Source organism: Vulpes vulpes, chromosome 10 (genome assembly GCF_048418805.1).
Source record: "Vulpes vulpes isolate BD-2025 chromosome 10, VulVul3, whole genome shotgun sequence".
Classification (NCBI taxonomy): Eukaryota; Metazoa; Chordata; class Mammalia; order Carnivora; family Canidae; genus Vulpes; species Vulpes vulpes.
This window is the reverse complement of record NC_132789.1, coordinates 57,061,906-57,084,953: the sequence shown is the minus strand read 5'-3', so window position 1 is coordinate 57,084,953 and position 23,048 is coordinate 57,061,906. Positions and strand designations below refer to the sequence as shown.

At 44.0% G+C, this 23,048-nt stretch overlaps 2 protein-coding genes across 15 annotated transcripts in view; both read left to right on the top strand.

The window, feature by feature from the left end:
* Positions 1-6,156, top strand: part of OSBPL8 (oxysterol binding protein like 8) — a 145,995-nt gene extending 139,839 nt beyond the window's left edge. For all 10 annotated transcript variants that reach the window (XM_072724426.1, XM_072724419.1, XM_072724425.1 and 7 more), the window contains one exon: positions 1,915-6,156. In XM_072724426.1, coding sequence (XP_072580527.1) covers positions 1,915-2,047 — 133 coding nt within the window. In that variant the 3' untranslated portion in view covers positions 2,048-6,156. The remainder of the gene's footprint in view (positions 1-1,914) is intronic.
* Positions 6,157-6,596: 440 nt separating this feature from the next.
* BBS10 (Bardet-Biedl syndrome 10) overlaps positions 6,597-23,048 on the top strand; it is a 30,102-nt gene continuing 13,650 nt past the window's right edge. For 2 of the 5 annotated variants that reach the window (XM_072724430.1, XM_072724429.1), the window contains exons 1-4: positions 6,815-7,068; positions 7,626-9,800; positions 18,330-18,517; positions 19,136-19,246. In XM_072724430.1, the coding sequence (XP_072580531.1) occupies positions 6,884-7,068; positions 7,626-9,585 (2,145 nt within the window). In that variant the 5' untranslated portion in view covers positions 6,815-6,883 and the 3' untranslated portion in view covers positions 9,586-9,800; positions 18,330-18,517; positions 19,136-19,246. Of the gene's footprint in view, positions 7,069-7,625; positions 10,422-18,329; positions 18,518-19,135; positions 19,247-20,511; positions 20,610-23,048 lie in introns of those variants that run through there. The other 3 variants (XM_072724431.1, XM_072724432.1, XM_072724428.1) reach the window with 3 other exon arrangements.

Genomic DNA, 23,048 nt, shown 5'->3' with positions numbered 1-23,048 from the left:
CAAACTTTACAGTTTTATAACATTGTTGGGCTATAATAGTACCTTGGCTTCTGTTGCCAGATGACTAAAACTTACAAAATTCCTTCACCACTAAAATATAGGGGCAGAGTGGTGGTTTTTTCTCATCTGTGAGGGTAAAATTGGAAGCTCTTTATCTTACTGCTGTAGCATACTAGAAATGTAGCTGGGTTGGGTGTTGAAATGGGGTAGTTTCTGAGAGAATTGGCTAACAAAGGCTTCTGTAGTCCCTTTGTACATGGCTAATGTTTAATTGGAGTGCATCAGTTGTTGAAATACTGAAATACATCATAGCAATGGTTACATAGCATGAGATCCTTGAGTGCTCTTTTTGTAGTCCCAGACCTTCACACACACCTCCCCATCATCCAGCAACACAAGGCCATTAACACCCAGGAAGGCTCCTTGAAGGGGGAAAGGTTCTGATCCGTCCTGCTCCATTGCTAAGCTAGCATGAGTGCAGATTGGTTGACTCCCATTGCTATATCAGAGAATTAAAAAAAAGATTTTTCTCTGTTTTTAGTGATCTTACAGCTTATATCTAGTTGCTGTTTTCATTTACAGCCTCATCCCTGCACCTGTCCCATGCTCTAGTTCTGTGAAACGCCTCACATCTCCAGAATACAGTGTGTTGTGTCATCTTTGGAGCTTTGCCAACACTGAATTGCTCTTCCTCCCACCCTGCCCATTAAGAAAATCCCTGTTTATCCTTCAGAATATAATTCAGATGCCACCCTTGTAGCATTTCTAATTATTCACCCTGTCCTGTGGAGTTATAAATCTCTTCTCCACTTTCCTTGTACAGTTCTCTATACATACTGCTTTTGAGTGTTTGGTAGACTACAGAGTTGTTATTGTGTGTGTCTGTTTACCACACCCCTGCTGCCCCCACTGGCCCATGAACTCCCTTTAGAGGAGGGGGCATGTCTTCTGCTTCTTGGTGTCATCAGCCCTTATAAAATTCTCATTTCCTAGTTTAATTATATTTATTAATTAATGAACCTGCTTATTCACTTGCTTCCTTTCTCTCTCTATGCTGGTAACACACTTTACTAGAAGAAGTTGGGGCAGTGGCAGGGTGGGATGTCTTCACTAACCTTTTTTTTTTTTTTTTTTTCTTTAGCCAAAAGCATTTAGGATAGCTTGAGGATAATGTAAGCTCATTTCATGACTAAATTAACATTTTATTTTTGTCTTTCACCTATAATTTGACTTTGACAAAGTCTGTCAGCATATGAAGTGCCTATATTTTTCAAGTTAGTTTTTCAAGTTAGGAATGTCACGAAATCTGTTGTATTACTTTTTCCTGGGGAATTTAGGATTTTTCTCCAACTTGTTTCTATCTTCCCTAAAGTAAATATAAAAGAACTTTAATAGGCCAACTAAAGAGCATAGTTTTTGTTTTAAAACCACTGTTATTGGGCAGCTCTGGTGGCTCAGCAGTTTAGCACCACCTTCACCCCAGGGTGTGAACCTGGGTCCTGGGATTGAGTCCCACGTTGGGCTCCCTGCATGGAGCCTGCTTCTTCCTCTGCCTGTGTCTCTGCCTCTCTCTCTCTCTCCGTGTCGCTCCTGAAATAATAAATTAATTAATTAATTAATTAATCCACTGTGATAACAGAGAAAGGTGATACATTTTTACATCATCAAACTTTAATGATTATGTTTGATGTACAACATTGAGTGGTACAATGTGGAATGTAGATTTAGACAAGACCTAATAATGGCTTCACATAGGATAATCAGCTTCCTGTTAAGGTAGTTGTAATTGATTGAACTAGTAACTTTAGTGTTCTGTTACCTAAGACTTACTAATAAATCTCATATATCAAATTCTGAGTTTTTTGTCAACATTTTGACAAATAATTATAAAATTTATTGTTTCTTATTTTGTAGAAATATTATGGCTCTTCGAAATCATTTAGTTTCAAGTGCACCTGCCACGGATTATTTTCTGCAACAAAAAGACTACTTCATCATTTTCCTCCTGATTTTGCTTCAAGTCATAATAAACTTCATGTTTAAGTAGAAGTTCCTTACAGTTGAATTAATGAACTGGAATAATCAGATTTGGCCTGGGACCAATGTTCAAGTGGCTTTGGTCTTTATTAAAATGTCACAATATTTCTAAAACAAAAATCTTAGAGATAAATGTAGAGGTGTTGACCTTTCATACCTTTTATTCTTAACCTGATATAAGAACTATTGGTTATTAAAGTGAGCTATGTGTTAAGTGCCAGAACATTTCTAGCTTTTGTGACAATGTGTTTACATGTGAATATCATAAATCCACATGTACACACAATTGTGTCTTATGTATACCTGACAGTAGTCTTTGTATTCTATAGTATGTTCTGAGATATAGCATTCATAACAAATATTGTCAATCTTAGGAAATCTATATAGCAATCTATTTTCTTCATAAAACAGGCACAAGACTTTTATCAATAAGGAATTACGGAATGGGAATGATTGCAAAATAGACATAAATAATTCAAAACACTGTCCTGTTTAAAAATCATTTCCAAAGCACCCAGTTCAATTATCTTCTTAGAAACAGCAAAAAAAAAAAAAAAAAAAAAAAAGTGTAGGCAAAATTGATGTACTGAGAGAGACAATATGGCAAATTGCTTTTTTCAAAGTTTACACATGATTTTTTTAACCCCTAGAATTTAATATTTATAGCTACAGGTATAAATGTGTGTGTATGTATATCAACATAAAAAACTGGTATGCAGCTATTTGGACCTGTTGATTATATCTTTCTTATACCTATATAATATACCACCTCAAGCACTTGCTTAAAAAAGAGTGTGGTCAAAATTTATTGCTGTCCTTTTTTCGTATTTCTGTTTTTTGTAACTCCATTGGTCCAATCACTAGGCCAAATTTTAGAGATGTTTGTAGGGCATATGAAATTCTGATAATTTATGGGGTTTTTTTCATTATGAAAAATTTAGCTTTTGTTTAGACCCTAGTGTGTTCAGTGAATAAGTAGAGTAGAAAAAAATTATAACCAATATTATATTTCAAAAGCCAAATAAGAGAAAGGCAATAAGAAAAGACACTTAGTGTGGTACCATTTATGTATACATTACAATTGATTTCTTTAAAATGTGCAATAAGTTGAGCATCTAAGAAGAGCATCAAGGTCTGAAGTTTAATTCCTTATTTGCCTTCTCTGTTCTGAGCAACTTCATTCTATAATAAAACCACGATTTTTCACGACTTTTTTATTCAGGCTCGGGCAAACTTTTTCCTAATTTTTTGAGAGGGGGTTAATATTTTTACTTTTGTCATAAATATTTACAGTCCTCAGAAGCAATTTTTGCAAATGTAGTTAAGCTTAGGAAGATATATCTCAGAATCCTGAAAGTAAAGATTTCAAAATGGTTATTAATGAAAATAAAAGTCAGAATAATTATTCTGGCTACTTTTGCCTTTTAGTAAGAAGAAGCTGTGAGACCCTAGTAAGATTACAATCAACTATTTATGCCATGATAAATATAAAATCAAGGAACGATCGCTAAATTTAAAAAATCAAAAGTGATAAAAAAAAAAAAAGAGCTGGCTTTTTTCCCCTAATCAGTATACCTATTTTAAGTAGCCTTAGGTTTTATGAAGAGCCATATCCCATGTAATTTTGGCAAAATAATGCTCTATTCCATATGTACATGTGAAAACATTGTTTTAATTGAAATATAAGTAAGATGTACTTAAGCCTTTTAAGTATAGGTATACTATGACTACACAGAACAGGTGGGATCTGTTTGTATTTCAGACTTGTCAGTATAATTTTTGTACTCACTTTCTGTTACCAATGTTATATGCTCAACTGCCTACTCATTGATATTATTTTGTAAATATTGTACAATTTGATCCTTTTTATGGTTTAAATTAGTATTTATATCATATATAAATAAGTTGATTGGCTGATCACAAAAATCATTTCATCATTGAACCTGGAAAACTTAAAATTTTTTGTTGGTAACTCCCCTTTGGGGTTTTAGTCTTACCCACTTGTGTGTTATTTTCATTTGGTCTAAATAGTGTTTTATTTGTATAGGTATCTTCTAAGACTGGAAAGGTAGTTACTTTTTTTTCTTTTTAAGACAGATGTTTTGGGTTCTTTACTCAAGGAGTCAAAAACTATTTCATGAAAAAGAGCAGGGTTACTCATGACTGTTTCTTATACACTGAAAGCATAGATCTAATCTAATAGTCTCATGCTTTTGGTTGTATGAGTTCCTTTCTGTGAACTGAACACAAAACTCAGGAATCGGCTTAGTTTTAGATCAGTGCTTGTGCTGGGCTTAGCATGTGAATCCTTTAAAACACATAATTAACTTTGTATGTAGCCATATATATAATTGACTTTGAATGTTCTCTACCTGAGATTAATATTCCTTCAAACATGGATTCATAAAAATTGTGATTAACAGTTCCCAGTTGTCTGAGAGCCTCATGATGGTTTCTAGGATTTAAGATCTTATGACTTTTTTCATTTGATCAAAAATTTTATTTTTTCACATGAAAATTTATATGCATTTGTTTAGTTATTAAATGTACTATGCCTTCAGTCATCCACCATTTAGTGAGGTGTAGCTGGCCCAGGAATAGACCATAAATGGGGTATGTGAAACAAGTAAGTCTCAGCAATAGATACTTTACTTGTATTTCATGTTAGTACTTTTTTGTATCACTTATAAAGGTACAGTGTAATCTTTGTCACCATTCCATTGAAGAAGTTGGCCTTGTAAAATGGAACACTCATTTAGTATTCACGCTTTTGTGCCTTTAAGAAAATACTTTTGTTATTTTTGTGTTACAGAACTCTACAATATGATTCAAAGTGTTTGTAGGCTTACTTGTCATAAAGGGTCATTTCTCTGTGTCATTTTTATTTCCTTTTATATAGCTATAGTATATTTAAACAGTAATGCTGTACTTTTATAAGGGTTTGTCTATTTAACTATTTCAGATATATTCACTCTCAGACATCATTGAAGTAGACTTGTCAGATTATTCTGAGTATTGTAAACAGTGCCTTTTTGATGGAATTCACACTGTTTTGGGTGTCCACTTGTGCCATATACACATAAAATTCTGTAGAAGGCAGTTTTAACTTTTTGAAGAATATCTTAGAATACTTAAGAAAACAAATGTGAAAAATTCCATTTTTTCCAGTGTCTAGCATTTGTAATGGGTAATGAATATATTTTGGGGTTTTTTTTTTTTGGTTGATATACAGTGATGATGGCAATATTGATGAGCCATACATGATGCTGTAGATTATTTTGAATTATGTTAAATGTACAGAAATAAAATACTAATACTAGCATTTATACCAAATTTTCCAATTTGAACAAGGAGTAACACCACACATATCACTAAGTTTACATTTCAACTTCTGCGTCATTTGACTATATTGATAAATTCTTTAAAATGTATAACCTGCCACTATTATGTAATTTGGTTTCACTTTGTTTACTGTGTGTGAATTTAGTATATTTAAGTTACTTTTTGTTACGCTTTAACATACTGTTTGTTTTGTTACAGTTTTTAATTGAAGATGGACTGTTAAAATTGTCTAGGACCAGTGTCTCCTTAATATGATTAACATATTTAGAAGAGCCACAAGAAACCGGTGACAAAATGAATGTGAATATACTTTCTAAAATGTTCAGAAAATTTTATCGTTTTGCATTTATCATGTAAAATTATTTTAGTATTACAACACTGAAATTTATTTTAAAAATGCCATGAAACATTGGAACTGATGAGCCACAGAACTTCAGCCGAAAACTTTTTTCACTTTTTAGCATGCTTCAATATACATCTGAGTTAAATGTCCTGCTTAACGGCCATTTATAAATTCAAACACTCTACCGCTGGTCAGGTTGGTGTCCTAGAAGTGCGTTCCCCGCAGTGTGAGTACGACCCGGTCACGCCCCTTCCCGGAGGCGCGCGGGGCACGGCGAGTCCCAGGCGACGGTTTTGTGACGCTCCACGTTTCTAGTCTGTTATTCCTCACCTATTATGAATGTTTGCAGACGCAAAAGAATTGAATTTTGTAATCTGTAAGATAATGCTAACTTCTACAGGTAGGCATTCTGAATAAAATTCTTAAAAAGCGAACTGCGATCTAATGACTTTGAATCTGGCATGTGGCGGCTGCGTCCTGGTCTCTTTCCGTGGGAGCCGCAGCGGCTGGGGACGGGGACGGGAACGGGACGGGCTAGGGAACGGGATGGGCTCGCACAGCCCCTGACGCGCGGCGTGCCCGGCGTCCTCGGGGGGCGCTCCCGGGGCTCCATCCGCCTCCATCCGCCGCCGCCTGCCCTGCGCGGACGCGAAGCCGAGCAACCTGTCGCCGCCCAGCCCCAGTGGACCCTCCTCGAGGGACGTGGCGTCGCCAAGGCGGGCGCAGGCTCCCGGGCGCCGTCCCCGCCGCTGCTCCGGCACCGCACCGTCTGGGGGGCACGACGGGGGACGTCCGCCGCGGGGCCCAGCGCACCCCGCGCGCCACGCCACACGCACCCTGCAGATGCGCCCTGACGCACGCGCGCGGCCGCCCTGGTCTACGTGCACATGACGTCACCACGCCCCACGCGCCCTGCCGCACCGCGCGCGGCCGCCCGGGTCTACGTGTACATGACGTCACCGCGCGGATGTCACGCGGGGGGCCGCGCAAGCCAGGGCTACGGCCGCCGGGACCGTGCCGTCCGCGGGAGGAAGGACGTCTCAGCCCCGGGAACAGCTCCCCGGAAGCCCTGACCTCCCAGCTTCCGCCGCCCGCCCTGCCCCTTCCGCCGCCCGCCCCGCCTCCTTCCGGGGGGTGCTTCCGCCGCCGGCCCCGCGCGCGATGGCCGCCGCGGGCTCTGCGGAGGCGGCGCTGCAGGTGGCGGAGGCGCTGGAGACCATCGTGAGCCGCTGCTTGGGGCCCGAGGGGCGGCAGGTTCTGTGTACGAAGCCCACCGGCGAGGTGCTGCTGAGCCGGGACGGAGGCCGCCTCCTGGGGGCGCTACACCTAGAGCACCCCGCAGCCAGGTACCCTCCTCCCGCCCCTTCCCGCAGCGCGCAGCCGCGGCCGTCCTCGCGCGAGTCTCCAGCGCGCTTCCAATGGGACTTTCTTCTGGGCCTCACGTCTTTTTTTTTTTTTTTTTCAATAGAGGGGGATAGGTGGTCACTCTTCTTTTCTTTCTTTCTTTTTTTTTTTTATTTTATTTATTCATGAGACACAGAGAGAGAGGCAGAGACAGGCAGAGGGAGCAGCAGGCTCCCTGCAGGGAGCCCGACGCAGGACTCCATCCCAGGACCCCGGGGTCATGCCCTGGGCTGAAGGCGGCGCTAACCCGCAGGGCCAAGGGGAGCCCTTGGGCATCAGATCTCATCAAACACCCAACAACGCTCATTTTCCCCTCCTCGCTCCACCCAACCCCAGGATCTCGAAATAGAACAAAGTAACTTGAAAAACAGGAAAACTAAAGGCACCAAAAGGACAGTACTTTACGACTTTAGTTGTGAAACCGTGGTTTCCACTCGACTGGCGCGTGAGAAAGCCGCCCTCTGAAAATCTGAGTTGCTTTATTTCTTTTTCTGTCCAGATTGGTGGTGGCCTATGTTTCCAGTCATCTAAGAAAAACAGGAGATGGTGCTAAGACGTTCGTTGTCTTCCTTTGTCATTTACTTCGAGGACTTCACGCAATGACGGACGGAGAACAGGATTCTTTGGCCTCCAAACACATGCAGACCCATAGAAGACGTTGGAAAAATTGTTGTCGGTGGAAATTGATTTCGCAGTCTCTTCTAACGTTTCAGACACACAGATTAGATTATATTGTGGACCGTTACCTAAGCAGACACTTTGGGTCCATCTTTTCTTCCTCCACTAAAGAGAGAACGCTGTGTAGGAGCTCTCTAGAGTCGCTCTTAGCAGCGTACTTTGGTGGGAGAGTGGGGAGAAATAATTGTGACTTTATGTCACGGTTGACGTGCGACTACTTTTTCAAATGTATGGCCTGTGAACGCGGGTCCGAAGAAGTGTTGGACCTGGTGGATGACTATTTTGTAGAGCTGAGTGCTGGTGTCACCGGCCTCCCTGTATCGGATTCCAGGATCACGCCCGGGCTTGTGCTTCCTAGAGACTTTTCCGTGTATCGTCCAGCAGATGGTGACATAAGAATAGTGATAGTAACAGAGACAGTTCAGCCTCTCTTTTCGACTTCTGGATCAGAGTTTATTTTGCATTCGGAAGCACAGTTTCAGACATCTCAGTTTTGGATTATAGAAAGGACGAAAGCAATAATGAAACATTTACAGAGTCAGAATATAAAATTGCTCCTGTCTAGTGTGAAGCAACCGGACTCAGTTATTTATTATGCGGGACTGGCGGGCATATCGGTGGTGGAGTGTTTATCCCCTGAAGAAGTCTCTCTCATCCAGAGGATCACTGGTCTCTCTCCCTTGGCACTGCCACATGCCTCTTCACAGGATGAAATCTGTAACACTGTTTTGGTGAAATTCTGTAAGCCTCTTACCTTTAGATCCAAAAGGTATGTCCACCTTGGTGTGATTAGCACCTCTTCGTTTATACCACACTATGTAGTACTTTGTGGACCAGTGCAGGGTCTCGTCGAACAGCACAGAGATGCCTTACATGGAGCATTTAAGATGCTTCGACAGTTACTTAAAGACCTTGATCTAAATTACCTGATACAGACCAGTGATCAAAATCATACATCAAGTCCTCTTGTTTATAATGAAAGTGATCCATTGCCAGAAGTTGATAATGGCTCAATACAGAGGCCACGTCAGGACACAGTGTTAAGGAACAAAAGTAAACCGGCAAAAACTCAAACATATTCAGATTTGGTAGTTCCAAGTGTAGAATTAGAAACGTGTATTCCATGTTCAGCACCAAAAGTGACACCAACAGGTACCTACCAAACGGATGAAACACTGAGATGTTTCTCTCCAACCAAAACCAGGATAAATGGTGACAATGAGCCATTTATTGAGAGCAATTCTGCTAATTCAACAGCAGAAAACACTAGAAGAGAAATTTCTTATGAAAATTTACAAATCACAAAAATTCCTGGGAAGGGAAACCTGTTGCCAGTGAGAGAGAAGTCCCTGGAGATCTATGCTCCCCAGGGTCACTGCTTCTCCACTATACCAGCAGGTTGTGTTTTGCCAGTGGGTGGTAATTTTGAGATCTTGTTACACTACTATCTTCTCCACTATGCCAAAAAATGTCAGCAGTCAGAAGAAACCACGGTTAGCATGATAATAGCTAATGCTCTTTTAGGCGTTCCTAAAATCCTGTATAAGTCTAAGAAGGGAAATTGCAGCTTTCCACAAATATATGTAAGAACTCTCCATGCACTGCAAACCCATCAACCCATGGTAAGCAGCCAGACAGGTTTGGAATCAGTAGCTGGTAAATACCAATTACTAACTTCAGTTCTTCAGTGTTTAACAAAAATTTTAACCATTGATTTGGTCATCAATATTAAGAGACAGCCTCAGGAAATTTATGATCAAGATTCAGAAGAGGAAGTGTAAAATTGGAGGTTTTTTATTAACCAAACTTTTAATTCAACTCAAGCCATAAAGTGAAGAAGGATGTGACCACTGATTCACAAATCTATTCGGTCTAGTTAGGAAAACATCAAAACTTGAAAAGTCTTGGGAGTAAGTACACAAATACTGGACAACGTTATGGACCGGGTCTGAGGAAGAAGCCCTTCCACACGGAGGAAGCCAGGATCTGAGCAAGGGTGAGCCTTGCCCTTACAGGTCCCAGTCTCAGCTCGGTGTCAGCTCATGTATACACGGGAGGGTGTTCCGTTACAGCTCCGTTTTACTTTTCTGTATCTTTTGTCACTTCTCTTCATTTGCGCCTTTTTTTATTTAGTTCATAGAATCATTTAATCTGAGATTTGCCTTCAGATGTCATCCTATTTTAATAACTTACGATATATAGTTTTCGCTTCATTTAAAATAATTTCTAAAGCAATGAATAAGTCTTAATTTTTTTCTCAAGCATATAAATCAAATTAACTTTTATATGTCCCCTATTTGTTCCTGTTTTAATGTAGAAAAGCCTGGATATATTTTTTTCACAATCTATGCACCACTGAACGTGTAACAAGAAATACGACTTGTGCACTGTAAACTTATTTTAATTTCTGTAGTTAAAAGTTAGTTTCAGGGCAGCCCAGGTGGCTCAGCGTTTGGTGCCACCTTTAGCCAAGGGTGTGATCCTGGAGACCCGGGATCAAGTCCCACATCAGGCTCCCTGAATGGAGCCTGCTTCTCCCTCTGCCTGTGTCTCTGCCTCTCTCTCTCTGTCTCTGTGTCTCTCATGAATAAATAAATAAAATCTTAAAAAAAAAAAAGTTTCAGAAAGGTAATTAAGTGCATACTATCATTTTCTCCTGTCCCTTAATTGCTTGTAAAAATAATTCATGTGTTCTTGTATTTGGTGCATAGCCACACAGTAGTAATAAAAAGTTTGAAGATTATTTATTTCTAATGTGAATTTTCACATATTCACATTTTATTTTAAAGGTTTATAAGTGCAAGTAATATTGCGCATCTAGCTGTAGAGAAGGACAGTGACCTCTACTTTTAGCAGTTCTCTGTAACATCCCAAACACTGCTACATTTATACCAAGTATTCAGAAGTGTATGAAACTGTTACTTTTAAACTGTTCTCTTAAATACATGTTTCCATTTACAAATTCAATGATTATTTTAGATTTATTTATTTATTTATTTATTTATTTATTTATTTATTTATTTATTTGAGAGAGCAGGGGAAAAGGGCAGAGGGTGAGGGAGAGAACGTCTGAAGCTGGCTCGATGCAGAGCTGGATCCCACGAGCCTGAGATCCCAACCTGAGCTGAAGCCAAGAGTTGACGCTTAACTTGCCCCACTCAGGAACCCCACAAATTCAACAAGTTCTCAGTGAATGCTTACTATGTGCCAGTGCTGACTACATGTGGTCAACAAACAGCTATGGTTCTTGCCTTCTTGCTCCTTTCCTGAAAAGTTAACGGATGTGACACTACTTGGATTGAGATTACATTTAGGAAACTAGATTTTAGAATTCTAGTTATAGTAAAACTTGAAAAATTGGTGACTAAGTATGTATTAAGAAACTAGGGATCCCTGGGTGGTGCAGCGGTTTAGCCTGCCTTCAGCCCGGGGCATGATCCTGGAGACCTGGGATTGAGTCCCATGTCGGGCTCCCTGCACGGAGCCTGCTTCTCCCTCAGCCTGTGTCTCTGCCTCTCTCTCTGTGTCTCTCATGAAGAAATAAAATCTTTAAAAAAAGAAAGACTAACATCTTGTGGTATCATGATCTTTTACATTTAACTGCAATTTCATTTTTTGTGAGGTTTATGGCATATAACATTATGCCATTTCTGTGATTATGGGGAGAATAAATTAGCTCTGTTGTTTGTTTTAAGGAGGCTCTACACCCAGCATGGAAGCCAGTGTGAGGCTTGACCTCACAACCCTGACTGAGATCAAGACCTGAGCTGACATCTAGAGTCAGACACTTAACCAAGTGAGCCACCCAGGTGCCCCAATTAGCTGTTTCTTATACTGAATTCATGGATGTATGAACCTACTGTAAAATTGCTGTACAATTTTTTTCATTCACTTTTTAAATTGCCTGTAAGATCATTTGATAGTTTTGCTTTATTTTGTTATTTTAAATACTTCTCCATCATTGAAGGCATTCAAAGACTTTTCTAGACATGCCAGACATACGCCCTTGCATATGGTAGGCATTCTATAGCTATAAATAATCAGGAGTCCAGAAGCCCCTTTGTGAGCTGGGCCTGGGTTTTGTATGTTTGGCACCTGTTCTAATATCTAGCACACTCTAGTAGCCAATAAGCGTCTTTTGAAGAACTGTTTGTTGACTGCAGTAGTCATTTGATCATAATTATTTCTATCAAAGTTTCGTGGGAAAGGATCTGTTTGAGGGGACAAAGCAGAAAATGTAGAACAAGTCCACACAAAGCAATCTTTTCTCTTTTAAATCTCTTCTAATCTATTTTTTTAAAGAAAAGGGAGAGAGATTTTATTTGTTTATTCATGAGAGACACAGAGAGAGGCAGAGACCCAGGCAGAGGGAGAAGCAGGCTCCCTATAGGGAGCCCGATGTGGGACTTGATCCTGGGTCTCCAGGATCAGGCCTTGGGCTGAAGGCAGCGCTAAACTGCTGAGCCACCTGGGCTGCCCTCTTCTAATCTCTTAAAAAAAAAGAAAAAGTCCCTCAAAAGTGGTGATAGAGTGTTCATGGGTTATCCCGCACTAAACTGCCGAGCCACCCGGGCTGCCCTCTTCTAATCTCTTAAAAAAAAAAAAAAAAAAAAAAAAGTCCCTCAAAAGTGGTGATAGAGTGTTCATGGGTTATCTTTATCATTTGTGGAATAACCTTATAACAATTTGATTTTTAAAAGGACTCCAGGGGTAACTGGGTGGCTCAGTCAGTTAAGCATCTGACTTTTGATTTTGTCTCAGGTCATGATCTCAGGGTCATGAGATTAAACCCCACACTGGGCTCTGGGCTGGGCATGGAGCCTGCTTAAGAGTCTCCCTTTCCCTCTCCCTCTAGGGAGTTTACATCACCAAGTTGGAAACAAGAGCACTTTAGGAAATGTAATTACATTGTATTTAAACTCTCTTTAACAAAGGATTGGAAGTGACCTGCAACAAGCATAGATAAAATTACTGTACAATCCGAATATAAATGAAAGAATCAAGACCAAAGAGGGCACCTGGGGGGCTCAGTGGTTGAGCATCTGCCTTTGGCTCAGGGCGTGACCCTGGGGTCCCAGGATCGAGTCCCACTTTGGGCTCCCTGCATGGGGCCTGCTTCTCCCTCTGCCTGTGTCTCTGCCTGTCTCTGTGTGTCTCTCATGAATAAGTAAATAAAATCTTAAAAAAAAAAAAAAAAAGACCAAAGAAAATGTAAAGAAGATTAAAAGCCAAGATTATGTTCTTGTTTTCTGTTGTTGCATAATGAATAACCTCAAAACTTACCTGATTTGAACTATTATGTGATTCCCTCTCATGGTTGTGGGAATTGCCGGGTCTTAGCGGGACAGCTTCCATTGTATTCTGTGGGTTCAGGCTGTCAAAAAGGTCAGCTGAAGTTCAAAGAAAGGAAACATGGGCCCCACCACTCAGTGGGAAGAGTGTCAGTGTCACAGTATTAGAGGAGCATGTGGGGTGAGACCTACTGAGGCAGCTATTTTGGAAAATACAATCTACCACACATGGAAGGGAAAAAAGGACACATATGCATTAACTTCTCAACCAAATTTTTTATTATTGTGTTCTGAAGGTACCTGACTACCTCCACAAATACATCTCCCCAATAACTTTAATGAACCTTCTGATTTTTTCCATTGGGCCAGCACAAGCTAGTTTTATCCTCTAAACACTAGGCATTAGATTGTTGAATAGCTCTAACTACTCCAGCCAGGGGAGCTACTTGATCATATTACAGCGGAAGTGGAGTGGCATGGTGTCCATGCTTCAGACTAAGGGAGAGGGAAGAGAAATGTGATTTGTGCCTGAACTTTTACCAGACATTACTTCCTCCCTCTCAAAAGCAATAGAATGTGTCTTTCCTGTCATCACGTCCAGCAGAGAAAACAAAACCTACAGCTTGGGACCATCTCTCTATCACGTTATGGTGACTCAATGCAACTTTGTAATAGACTTTGGTGTAAGTGGATACACAAATACTAAGACAGGCAGAGGCAGTAATCCGGGGGGCACACTTGCATAGGGAAGAGGTAGCAAGGTGGTTTCTCGGTGGACGACTACATGCTGATGATTCCAAATGATCTCCCAGCCAACCTCTTCTCTGAAGTCCCAGCTCCCTCGCTGAACTGCCAACCCAGTCTCTACTTGGAGACTCACCCTTAACTTGTCTAGAACAGAATTGCTGTTTCCCATCCCCCCAACCCAGCTCTCCTGGGCTGTCCTGCCTCAGGTAATGGACTCCACCACTGTCGGCATGAGCAGGACAAAACCTAAGAGGCACCTTGGCTCTAAACTTCATCTCCCACAGTCAATCTGTCAGCAAATCCTCCTGGCTCCACATATAAAATAGATTTCAAATCCACCCATTTCTCACAATTGCTGTTCCAGCTCAAAACACCTCATCTCTTACCCACAGCAGCCCTCCTCTGGCCTGTGCTTCTCTCTTGTACTTCTCCAGAGTGATTTCCCCCCAACTTTTTATTAAAAAAAAATTTTTTTAAGATTTATTTATTTTAGAAAGAAAAAGGGGGTGGGGGGGAGGAGGAGCAGACAAGAGGGAGAGAATCCCAAGCAGACTCCTTTCTCAGCCTAGAGCCCGACTTGGGGCTCCAACTTACAACCTTGGGATCATGACCTGAGCAGAAACCAAGAGTTGGCCACTCAACCAACTAAGTGACCCAGGCACCTCTATTTAAAATATTTGGAAAAAGTTGGAAAAAGCATACAATGAACACTACATACCCTTCATCTACATTTACTTATTACCATTTTACCCCTTGTTCATGTGCACACAGGCACACAAACACGTTTTTACTGAACCATTTACTGAAAGTAAGTTGAGGACATTCTACTTTATCCCTAAATACCTCGCTGTGTATTTCCCATGAATAAGGACTTCCCCTCCATGACCAAAAGATTCTTTTTTTTTTTTTAATTTTTATTTATTTATGATAGTCACAGAGAGAGAGAGAGAGAGAGGCAGAGACACAGGCAGAGGGAGAAGGCAGAGGGAGAAGGCAGGCTCCATGCACCGGGAACCTGACGTGGGATTCGATCCAGGGTCTCCAGGATCGTGCCCTGAGCCAAAGGCCGGCGCCAAACCGCTGCGCCACCCAGGGATCCCCAAATGATTCTTTTTAAATGCAAGCCATCATGTCATTCCCCTGCTCAAAACTCCAAAGTTTTCTTTCACCCCGAGGGAACCCAAGTGTATCATCATCTAAGAGGCCCCTCGTGATCTGTCCACTGCTCGTCCTTTAGATGACATCTCCCACCTCTCTCCCTCTAGCTTTCTCCACCCCAGTCACACCGGCTGTAGCAGTCAGGATACGTTATGCACTGAGTAACAGCTCCAAATCTCAGAGGCTTGACACCACACAGATTTATTTCTTGTTCCCGTTTATGTCTATTAAGGGTCAGCCGGGGACCTCGCCCACATTGTTTTCTTCCTCATCTTAGATTGTGGTTGACCGAGCAGTCACTCTCTGAAGCATTACCAGTCATCGTGCGGAGAGAGGGCAAAGAAAACTCTAGACAGTCCATTGGCTCTGTCCATAAATGGCACATGTCCTTTCTGCTCATGACTCGCTGTCTGAAGTCACAAAGTCCTCCCCATCCACAGAAGAACCAGTTAGTGCGATCTTACCTTGTCCCTGAAAGGAGGGAGAACCAGGACATTTGGCGAACAGCGCTGGAGTCCCCAAACTGGCCTTTCTGTTCCTTAAACGTCCAGGTTCATTCTGGCCTCTGAGCTCTCTGCTGCTGTTCTGTTTACTTAGAACTCTTCTTCCCCACTAATCTCCATATGGCTTGCTTTCTTGCTTAATTCAAATATCTCTGCCTTAATGTCCCCTCCTCAGATACGCCTTTCTTGACCTTTCAATCTAAAGTACTACTGTATTCCGTTCCCATCACCTTCCTCATTCACTGTCTTTCTACCTTGTTAAGCCTTTTTTGAAGCACAGACCTCATATTTAGTATGTGCATTTATTTATTTATTTTTGTATTGACTGCCTTCCCCACTAGACTGTAAATTCCACGAGGACTTTGACTTAATCACTTCCGTGTTTCCAACAGGTAGGATAATGCCTGGCCAGGTAGGCACCTGACAAAGTTCAGTGAATGAATGTAAAGGACCATACTGTTTAAAATGGTCCATACCGTCTAAAAGACTGGCTAAGGCTTCCTTCTCCTGAGCCATGACCGGACAGATCCAACTAACACTTGCCCATGACTCCGTCTTTGTTTGCTTTCATTGCTACCTCATTCTGACGGACACAGTGTTTTCTTAAAATATGAAATCACTGCAGATCCCTACTGGCCTGGAAACCATCTTGTTTCCTCCCGGCAACTTAGCACGTTACTATTCTGAACAATCATTTGTTCGTTTTAAAGACTGGTCCTCAGTAGGAAATTGCATTTCCAAGTCAGTGTCAAAGCCTCTCAAAAGCCCCAGTAGAGTAGCCCCTTCCTTGGTGACCTAGTGTGTTATGGTTGAATTGCATTTATGTGAACAGTACGGTAGGTTAACAGTACGGTGGAATATGTATAATCCTCCCAGTCTCTGCCTTCACTACTCCTTTGGGTATTTGCATTTAGCATCATGTAAAAGAGGGGCATTCTTGTCTCTCCATCACCAGTGCCGGAGCTTATTACAAATAGGTATCTCGGTAAAAACCTCCCAGATCATTGCAGCGGAGGTCGCTATGCCCAGATTCAGTACACCTAGTTATGACTGGGGAGTTCTAAGCATGATGACCTCCACTGTCTGTGCCCCACTATAGAGAAATCCCTGCTGCAATAACAGAAATGTCCATTCTCTTTAAACAGTGAGTCCCATGGTATATTTTATATTAATACGTATTCCAGGGACACCTGTGTGGCTCAGTCGGTTAAGCATCTGACTCTTGATTTCAGCTCAGGTCATGATTTCAGGGTCATGAGATTGAGCCCCACACTCCATGCTCAGCGGGGAGTCTGCTTCTCTCCTCCCTCTGCCCTGCTCCCCAACCCCAGGCGTGCATGCTCTCTCTAAAACTAAATAAATAAATCTTTCAAAAAATATATTAATACATGTTTTAAAAGTACATTTATGCAAAACTTCTAGAGACTTCACTTGCATCACAATTTATCCATCATTTTGTACTTTATAAACTCCCATACTGAATTCCTCTATATGTCTTAAAATTTACATTACCTTATAATATAATAAGCTTCATAATTAGTAAGTGTTTCTTATATAATCCCCCAGCTTGTAATTTCAACATTCCTACGTGGACAAATTATACCTTGGGCATTAAATTGAGAAGGAAATATCTAATATGCTCCTTGGGGAGATTTTGTTGGTCGTTGAGGAAAAAGAAGTCCATGTATACAGTTCTATTATTTGCCACACTTTAACCCTTTTGAGAAGTAAAAAAAGGGAGATCTTTTATATATGTATAGGAAGAAACAAATGAACTACACAGCAAAAACACCATAGGGACATTTTATGGGTTGTGTTAGTGAACTACACTCTGAGGCACAGTAAGGTAGAAGGAACAGAAGCTTTGAAGTCAGGCAGACCAGCATTGCCGTCCTGGCTCCATCCGGTACTGGCTGTGTGGCTGGACAAGTCGCTGATCACCTCTTCTCTTAATTCCCTTATCTGTGAAGTGGTAATCACAGTACCTGCCTCACCCAGCTGTGGTAAAGATTAGAAAAGATCTCGAGATCTTGAAATTAATAAAGATCTATGAGAAGTGCCTCGCCCAGTGCCCGCTACGGTGCTACGGTGTTAAGTAGGAGCGTCCTAAGAATGCGAGCTTTATTTCTCCCTTTGGTTGCCTATGACTTTTTAACTTTTGCCTTCTTCCTGCAGTCTCTCAGCTACACTAGCTGATCTGTGCCCTGAGCGTGGCAGCGTGCTTGCTCTCGTTAGCTCCCTAAGCCCTGCAGGCAGTATAAGCATTATCAGGAGTTACTGTGGGGTCCTGGCTCCCTCACTCTGACTTCCATGTCTGCCTCCCAGTGGAAGGGGAGTAACTTACTGGGTCCCCAAAGTCCCATCCCTGCCACAGACACTGCCAGCTTTTTAGTGCCAGTGGTAGGTAAAGCAGCAGCAAGGAACACCTGGAACTGCTGAGCATCTCCCCATGGTCACCTCGAGTGGGCCAGTGCTCACATGCTCACAGTGCCTGGGCCCTCTTCCTGGACTCCATACATCCCACCAGCAGGGAAGCAGTCCCAACAGAGGAATGGAGAAGAGCGGCCACGCACCAGGTCTCAGACAGCTGCGCTCCCCCTGGGGAGATTGGCTGTGAACCCCACAGGCAGCCGAGGTTTAGGAATCCACTCTAGACACAACCCCTGGAATGGGCTTAGTTTCCCCAAAGAGACCCAGGAGCTGTTACTTGGCATTATTAAATCTTTTCCAGCTCCAGGGTGAGTTGAGATTCTTAAAAAGCAAACTGGGAAAACCAGAGTGTTCCATGTGCTTTGCCACTGAACAGTAGTCCTTCAATCTCCACAGGATGGAGGCGGGATCACTGACAAGAGGGCGAGAGCTAGCTCTCTGGTTTACAACTGTAGAGCTTCCCGTGGCCCAGCAATATTCCTGCTTGTAGATGCCAGGAGATGGCAACATCAATTAGCTGGAAGAGTCCAATGCTCCTGAGGAGGGAGCTAGTGACAACGCTTCAATAAAGACATACAGTGAAGGTGAGCAGAGGGATTATGTGAAAGGAATGTTTTATTAATTTGGGAAAAGGGAAGCAATAGAAGGGGAAAGGGAAATAAGTCAGTCGTTCTAAAGTGATGGGATGAAGATACTTAGTTTAATCAGCGTAGACTCTAAGACCACTGGGCACCTCGCATATAAATAGCTCTCCATGGCTAATTAAGGTCATGCGTTGAGATTCTTGCTTTTGTGTCCTATTTAAGAAATCTTTGCCTGCTGCATGCGAGGTGTGAGCCTTTGGAATGGTAATGAGGAAACCGGAGGAAAAATACTGAATTTTAGTAATTCCTTCATATACATGCTAAATATAAATATTCACAATATTAAAGATGTATAATATGTAAAATGTTAAACACGTAAATATGTTGAATATATGAGAAAATGAGCAGTCTAGTATAATGCATTCACATTGTGTGAAGACTAGCTTATAATACCCTAATAATGAGCTAAAGAAAAAGAAGTTACTTCCAAGTGATCTCTTTTTTAATTTGTAACAAATTGCTTCAATGTGCTCTTCCCACAAGTTGTTCTGGCAGAGACTCTAGAGTTCAGTCCACTGAGCCTCCATGAGCATGGCCCTTTATGTACCATTCTCCCAGAAACTCTTCCAGGCTGCAGCTTCTCCCGGGATCCAGAAAGCAACCCCGAGAACCCGTCACAGGAACCCACCTGCGAGGACAGTGTCGTCGCAGCCGATGACCCTGCACCAGGTAAGCGTCCTTAGGAGGTGGTGGTGTGGCCTGGGGACCTGTGCTGGGCCCCCTGTGCTGGGCCCCCTGTGCTGGGCGCTGCCTGCACCTGCTGTGCTCTGGGCCCTCTGGCCAAGCTGCTGGGGTGGCAGGTGACCTCGGGCTGGGTCTGGAAACAGCGGCAGCATCCTGTCGCCCCAGGTTCCCTTGGGTCAGGGGCCCGGGAGGCCTTAGCTGGATGGTTCTGGCTCGGGGCCTTCATGAGGGGCGCTGCCCGGGGCTGAAGGATGCGGTCCCCTCACTGACCTGGGCAGCAGCCCCGGCCCGGGCCTGGGCCCCTCCGCGGGCTTCTCGGGTGTCTGCGGGCCGCCCCCGACCCCGTGACCCCTGTGTGCCCGGCTCTGGCTGCCGTTGCCTCCTGCTTGGGGTGCAAGACTGCGCAGCTGGAGACGACCGTCCCATCTGGGCCGGCCACAGCAATGCTGACTCGCCGCAGCCTCGGCAGGGGCACCTGGGGTGCGTGGGCCCCGTCTCTGTGCACCTGCCATCACGCAGCGAGCTCTGGGGCCGCAGTCGCCGCCTGAGGCCCAGGAGGAAGCCGCACCGACCCGCATCCTGGGCAGGGGCTGGTGGGGGGTGCCACACCCGGTGCTCGCGGGCTGCAGGAGGTGGGCCTCCCTGCAGGCGCTCGGAGTGGGCAGCGCGTCAGAAGGGCACCCTCAGGCTGTGCAGCAGGTGCCCGGGAACCAGATGCGCGTTGTCTCCGCTGCTCAAAGGCACGTGCTCCAGGGGGAAGCGAGGGAAAGCCTCAGGGGTAACAAACCCAGTTGCTCTAATGGACGTGCTGGCCTTGTGGCCGCTCCGTTTTCATCCTGCAAAGACGGTGAAGCTCCGCACTGAGGCTTAATACTGGAATTTAAGAGACAGCTGCCTTGTTGCAAAACTGACGGCGGGTATGAAGCCAAGCAGGTGTCCCTGTTACTGGTCCCCCAGGCTGAGCCCCCTGCCAGTCGCTCTGGCTGCTGCAACAGAGTCCGAGCCCGGACCGGCTGGGACCTCAGGCTCAAGTGTGCTCACCTGGTCCCGGAGGCCCGAGGCCTGACATCAGGGCTCAGTAGGGCGGCACTCCCTCTGTGGCCCCAGGGAAGACCCTGTCCCTGCCCCTTGCAGCTTCAGGTGGCTACAGGGCTCCCCTGGCCCATGGCCACAGCACTCCAATCTTGGGCTCCACGGTCACATTGTTGCCACCTCTCCTGTCAAATCTGCCTCTGCCTCATTTGCATAAGGACACTTGCCATTGGATTATTTAGAGCCCATGTGGATAATCCTGGATGAGCACCTTCTTGAAAGATCCTTAGAGGAATCACATCATTTGCCATGTCAGGTAACACATCCCCCCCTCCATATTCCTCCCCCCCCCCCCCCCCATATAGGGTAACGCTAGCAGGTTCGGGAGATTAGAATGAGGACAAAAAAAATTTTTTTTAAGATTTTATTTATTTAGAGAGAGAGCATGAGCAGGGGAGGGCCAAAGGGACAGCGAGAAGCAGGCTCCCCCCGAGAGGGAGCCCAACATGGAGCTGGATCCCAGGACTCCGGATCATGACCCGAGCCAAAAGCAGGTGCTAAAGTGACTGAGCCACCCAGCCATCCCCGAGTGTGTACAGAGCTTTTTGGTTCAGTCTACCGCAACCACCCGGTCCCCAAAGGCTCTGGCACAGCAGTGTTTACGCGTAAGTTGAACTGAGGGGTCAAGTACACACACATAACGGCGGAGGTTGTGAGCACGTAGCTGGGGGACAATTACGCAGGGTTCACACCCAGCCCGTAGGACTCCAGAGTTCATGCTTTTAAATCACTAGTCAGTATTGTCACCTTCTTGCCCTTTTATGTGTGAGCTGTCATTGTCAATATGTTCAAAGTCAGCAGTTATGGAAAGGAAGCCCGGGCTATGGGGGCGCCAGCAGGCCCGGCCTTGGTTTGGCGGGGTTCTTTAAAGATTTTATTTATTTACTCATGAGAGACAGAGAGAGGCAGAGACACAGGCAGAGGGAGAAGCAGGCTCCACGCAGGAAGCCTGATGTGGGACTCGATCCCGAGACTCCGGGACCACACCCTGGGCTGAAAGCAGGAACCAAACCGCTGAGCCATCCAGGGATCCCTGGTTTGGCGGGGTTTGCAGGACTAAGAAGCCACCACCACTTGCAGAGGAGACCCCCCCCCCCCCCCCCCCCCCCCCCGCCGCCTGCACAAGTTGGTGCAGAGACAACTGCAGGCGAGTAGCCAGGAGGCTGAATTCATCCTTGCTGCCTTTTTTCAATTCGCAGTTCAGGGTCAGCGTCTCAGTCTGGCAGGTAAAGGTGACCCTGGCCATCATCTGCCTTCCTGGTGAGTTCCGGGGGGGTTGGTGCCATCGAGTGAGAAACGGCACTGATGGGGGGCATTCCTAGTCAGCTCTCATTCCGAGAGACAGAAGCTCTACCCTGCAGGCTTAGGAAGAACACGGAGCATAAATCCTTAAGACTCATGAAGCACTTTATATTTCATAGTCACTTAGCTAAAGTTAATTACCCAATTAATCTCCAAGGATACTGACAAAATGAGTTCTTCTACAAATTATCATTATTTATTAACAGATTAGAAAGCTGATGAGGATGTTTGGCATGAGTTTCCACAGGGAGGACTGGAGTCACTGAGAAGCCACATTCTAATCCCTTCAGGGACTCCCAGTGGAAAAGCGACAGAACCCAAAGTCACAGTGGAAGTGGGACCCACGGCGGTAGGACACTGGCACCTGCCCACCCGGCCATGTGAGAATCGTGAAGTGACAACACCTCTGGAGGCATCGATTTCTCTGTTGCTCTCAACACTAGAGTTCTGGCCCTGCTCCTCTTGCTGAGTCAACGAGAAAGTCTTCATGGAAATGAAAATGGTAGATTCTGAAAACATTGATTGAATTGCAGATTAAGTTAATTTAAAATAAATTATAATTAAGGAAGGATGCTTTTATTTTATTTATTTATTTTTAAGTAGTATCTGCCCTCAACCTGGGGCTTGAACTCCCAACCCCAAGATCAAGAGCCACCTGCTCTACCGACCGAGCCAGCCAGATGCCCCAAGAAAGAATTTTTTTAAAAAGATTTTATTTATTCATGAGACACAGAGAGAGAGAGAGAGAAAGAGAGAGAGAGAGACAGGCCGAAGGAGAAGTAGGCTCCCTGTGGGGAGCCTGACATGGGACTCATCCCGGATCCCCCAGGATCATGCCCTGGGCCTAAGACAGACGCTCCACCCCTGAGCTGCCCAGGTGCCCCTAGAAAGAATGTTTTTAAGTCATGGATCTGTTAACTACCATTTATTACATAACTGGCTTTGCTGATTGCTCTGTCATGGCTGAGATACAGGGTCGACGGCAAATGGCAGGATGTGAATCTCACTACCCGAGTGACTTTGGGCAAGTCACATCCTTCAGCTTCCTTTTCCATAATATGAGTATCATGATAGTACCTGCCAGCCAGTGTCATTCTGAGGATTCAGTGAGTCAGTAGAGGTACATGCACTTAGCCTGTTCCAAATACACAGCAGATGCTCAATAAACAAATCGCATCCACACACCATGCATTAGGAACATGGCAATTTTATCACAACAAGAGTATATGAATGTACCCGCCATGTTCTCTGTCTCCACAGCCTGGTACTGCCCCAGCATCCAGCCGACTCACTGACTTCTTCATGCCTTCTTCCCTTTCCTTGATCCCACCCCCCCCCCCCATGCCTCTCTGTCTTTCCCCATCTCTCTGTTTTTCTGTTGCTTTGTCAATCC